General features: G+C 39.7%; 1 protein-coding gene across 1 annotated transcript; it reads right to left on the reverse strand.

The window, feature by feature from the left end:
* Positions 1-697: 697 nt before the first annotated feature.
* ADRB2 (adrenoceptor beta 2) lies at positions 698-4,015 on the reverse strand. The gene has a single exon (XM_077472755.1). It carries the CDS (start codon positions 3,641-3,643, stop codon positions 2,423-2,425), a length of 1,221 nt encoding a protein of 406 aa, XP_077328881.1. The 5' UTR covers positions 3,644-4,015; the 3' UTR covers positions 698-2,422.
* Positions 4,016-5,055: the final 1,040 nt, after the last annotated feature.

Below are 5,055 nucleotides of genomic sequence, written 5' to 3' on the forward strand. Positions count from 1 at the left end.
AGAAAAAAAAGGAAATCTGGTTGCTATGGGTTATGCGCTTTATTTTATCTTATTAAACAAGCCCGAGCGTTTAACTAACCAGGAGAACTCATCCCCCTATATTATAGACTCCGCTAGAAGACGTTTTTTTTTTTTCCCCAGTCAATCATTAAGAAAAAGTCATCCCATCTTTTCTATTTTTTCCAGATTCGGTAATTGATTAACTCAGCATGCTTCCAGCAGGATCTAGGAAATCCTCTCATTTATTTCCAACGCTCTCCCTATTACCTGAGCATGCTCTGCGATGGAAAACCAATTCTGCAGCTTATGGACCTCATCACAGGCTACTTAAATCTTTTAGATTTTTACACTATTTATTCAGCAGTATTAGTTAAACTGGATATGGCGAAAGCAAAAATTGATTAGTGACGAGTTTCTGGCTAGAAACCTGTCTGAATCAGCAGGACTGCGTCAGTTAATTGATTAACTTCCACAGTGAGCAGGTCGTGGGGGAACATCTGTTCTTCTCCATCTGGAAAGACCTGTACGGCTTGTTATATGGTAACTAGAAAAGCAGACCAACACAAGTTTACATTTATACATTCAGTATTGGACTGGTTATTAAAGGGCCACTATTGCCAAAAATATATAAAAATTTATATGTGTATATATATATATATATATATATATATATATATATATAATAAAATTTTATATATATATATATATATATATATATATATATATATATACACACATATATAACTGTATGTTAGTAGATATAATAATAGAATTCAGTATAGTTTACAATTTACTTGCTTTATAGATTTAGTTTATCCCCTCCTTCGCATGCAGACCAAATTGTCCCGCAAGCGTGGACGTTATATGGGTAGAACACTTTCTGGGCTGCTTGCAACAGTCACCTTTTATTCATATAGTTTGAATCTTTATAAAAAATAAAAAAAAAATCTGCAACTGCCCAAGTATCTCTGCCAATGTCATAGTTTGTATCAATGTATGCCATCTGGACAGTTGGTTGGCACATAAATGTGGAGAAAAAATAAAAATCTAATTTAAAAAAATAATGAAAAACACAATGAATACTATTATTTTATCTATAAATAACATACAGTTAAAATGTGTTATTTTTCACAATAGTGGCCCTTTAAACCTACCATATGACACTCCAGTGGACAGTCACCATAAGTCAACTCCTACATTTTTGCATTTGAAGCCAACAGGGCTTCTCATAAAACTGCATGTAATAAATCACCCTTCGACTGTCATAGTCCACAGGTCTCTTGAAGGGGGATGGGTTCTCCGTATGGGCTTTCCTGCTAAAATTAAGTGAACTCAAAATAACTTTAAACCCCTTCATGCCTGGGGGAATCCTTCACATGAAGGTCGTCCATTCAACTACTGTCAGTGCCCAAAATATGGGTAGGGTTGCCAACTGTCAGTAAATTTACGAACAGCTTGTAAAATCCGTAACTTTTTCGCATCTGTCCGTGAATGTCCGTTACGGACAACTGGCAGTAAATTTATGAACAGTTTGTAAAATCTGTCATTTTTGCATCTGTCAGTAAATGTCCGTTACGGACAACTGTCAGTAAATTTATGAACTGTTTGTAAAATCTGTCATTTTTGCATCTGCCCGTGAATGTCCGTTACGGACGTCCACGGACAGATGCAAAAATTAAGATTTTTTTTTCAAACTGTTCGTAAATTTACTGACAGTTGGCAACCCTGAATATGGTGTGTCACTTGCCCACAGTATAGTAATGTCCCTCCAACATGCTGTTTGATCCTGGATCTCAGGATGAAGGGGTTAATGGCGTTGAGTTTCAGCTTTCAGAAATGGGTTTCTCACACACGTTCTGCGCTGTCTTTTCCTATGTTTGTTTTATACATAAATCTGGGATTGACATCCGCCAAATTAACCTATCCACTGCTGGAGAGACCAGCCACTCCAGCAAACAAGTGTTCATATTGCAATCACAACATGTAACAGGACACAAAATATAACATAAAATATGCAAGACATAAAAAAAAAAAAAAAAAGATAAAATTCTAAAAACACAAGAACATAACTTTTCTCTTTTTTTTCAGATCCATGAGGTAGATTCTTCTAGTTTTGCTAAATATATAAGACAGCAACACAATCAAAAAGCCTTAATGCTTTAGTGAATGTCTTCTTACCTTAATTTAGGAAGTGAAACTATACAGAAAAAAAAAAAAAAAAACATAACACTTGCCTAATAGAAAAAAAAAGTATACATCCTGCAAATCATGGGCACCGCCCAGCTGCAATTTAACTTTAATATAAAGAAAAACCTCCATATCCTTCATGTCAATACATTAGAGAAAGATCTGATTGACCCTTGTATTGCAAAGCATCCAGTTTGTCATCAGTGTTTCTTTAAAAAAACAAAAAGGGGGGATCCTATAATAAGCAATCACCCTGCGTGTTGTGATTCTTGCCCAGGGGATCCATTCTGTAGTCCACCACAGTACCTTCACATCTCAGTAGGGATGGACTTGGGGTCTTCTCCTCCTTGAAGAAGACCTCATTAGTTCTCTCCTTGCCCATCTGAGCAACATCACTTTCTTCGTTGTACACACTGTTCCCATTGCTTTGGGGGTATCCATTGGTGTAGAGCTTGGTGCTTGACTTCTTCAAACAAAGTAGCTCCTGGAAAGCGTATCTGAAGTCTGGACTCCTGCAGTAGATGAGTGGGTTGAAGGCAGAGTTGACATAGCCCACCCAGTTCAAGAAGGTGTAAACCTGCGCAGGGATGATCTCCTTGTGCATCACCTGAACTATGTTGACTATGAAGAAAGGGAGCCAACACAAAGTGAAGGTGCCCATGATAATGCCCAGTGTCTTCAGTGCTTTGTGCTCTTTCAAGCAGAACTTGGATGTCCTCCTGTTGCCCACTTTGCCATTGGCATCTTGCTGATAAAACCTCCCCTCACTTTTGTCTATCTTCTTCAGTTGTTTCTTGGCCTCCTGAAAGACTCTAGCGTAGACAAAGATCATGATCACCAGGGGTAGGTAAAAAGAGATGATGGATGATGAAATGGCATAGGCAGGGTTGGTGTTAAAGTAACAGCAGGTCTCATCGGCGTAGCAATCCACAGCTTTGCTCTCCAAAGTTCTATACCAGTGCATGTAGATGGGGAGGAAGGAGGTGAGGATTGACACAACCCAAACTATGAGGATGACCATTCTGGCTTTGCACTTGGTCAGCAGGCTTTGATACTTGAATGGAGAGGTGATAGCGAAATACCTGTCCAGTGCTATCACACACAACGTCTCTATGCTGGCAGTAACACACAGGATGTCTACTGATATGAAAAACTCACACCAAAAGTTGCCAAACTCCCACGAATCCATGATGATGATACCTGCTCCGAAGGGCACCACCATCAAGCCCATCACCAGGTCGGCACAGGCTAAGGAGGTGATGAAGTAGTTAGTGACTGTCTGAAGTCTCTGGAACTTGGCTATAGCCGTGATCACCATGATATTCCCTAACACGATGATCAGGACGATGATGGACATCAAGATGCCCATGCCTACCATCCAGGCATCACTAGGCTTGGTGCTGTTCTGTGGTCTGGTGAAGTTCGGAGCTGGGCTGGGGGTGAGCAGTAGATCCATAGCGGTGAACTTGTTCTTCTGTCTTATTCCTTAAAGCGGCTCAGTTGGCTTGCTCGTCCAGCGCTGTGGCCAGTGTCCTCCTGCATGTAGCTGCCTGGGTGGCCCCGATCCTCTCACCCGTATGGGAGGCGTTGTTGCCCCGTATCGTACATCTGACGCCGGCTGGCTGGCTGGCTGGCTGGCTGGAGGATGCGCAGCGCTCCCGTCCCAAAGACAGTCCCTGCCACTTCTAAACTCATCTCCCCTACAGCTGCCTTTAATAACACCCCTCGTGACGTCACCTCCCGAAGGCCAATCCCCGGAGAGCCGCGGCGGCACTGTCATTCGCTGTCATGAAGTTAGTGTACAAGTTTTCACAGCGATCGCCGGCTTCTCTGTACTGTGTCTATGTACTCCGGCCATAGACACACACACACAGACACACAAACACACAGACAGGTGTCCGCCCCTCCCCACACCTCTGCCACAATATACAGCCTGGGGAGGACTCTACTCCCTCCATGTGTGCAACAAGTACAGGATCTCTCTTCACCGCCCTGCCTAGCCTTACCACCTACTTCTATAAACATATATATATATATTCATCCAGGATCTACAATACCTCCTATCATCAGATCTACATCTGTCTATGCATCTATCCATTCATTATCTATCGATCCATTATTTACCTATACATCTACTTTCTATCTATGCATCCATCTATTCATTCTTTATCTGTCTGCTGTGTTCCTTGGCCTTCATGATGCTGTTTGTTCACTAAGGTTCTCAAAGAAACCTCTGAGGGCTTCACAGAACAGCTGTATTTATAGTGAGATTAACTTTACACACAGGTGGACTCTATTTACTAATTAGTTGGCTTCAGAAGGCAGTTGGTTCCACTAGATTTTAGTTAGGGGTATCAGAGTAAAGGGGGCTGATTAAAAAATTGAAAACCGTTTATAATTTTCCTTCCACTTCACAATTATCCGATAAAATCCCAATAAAATACATTTACGTTTTTGGTTGTAACATGACAACATGTGGAAAATATCAAGGGGTATGAATACTTTTTCAATGCACTCTATCTATCTATCTATCTATCTATCTATCTATCTATCTATCTATCTATCTGTCTATCTTTCTATTTATTATCTATCTAAATATCTATCTATTTGTTATCTATCTATCTATCTATCTATCTACATTATCTATCTATATATCTATTCATTAACTATCTATCTATCTATATATCTATGTATTCATTATCTATCTATATATCCATCTATTTATCTATCTATATATCTATTCATTAACTATCTATCTATCTAGCTATCTAGCTATCTATCTATATATCTATATATTCATTATCTATCTATCTATCTATCTATCTATCAACGTTCTATCTATGCATTTATCTATCTACCAATCAACTA

The sequence above is a fragment of the Lithobates pipiens genome, unplaced genomic scaffold (assembly GCF_037356315.1).
Source record: "Lithobates pipiens isolate NorthernLeopardFrog02 unplaced genomic scaffold, aLitPip1_a1.2 Scaffold_8, whole genome shotgun sequence".
Taxonomy (NCBI): domain Eukaryota; kingdom Metazoa; phylum Chordata; class Amphibia; order Anura; family Ranidae; genus Lithobates; species Lithobates pipiens.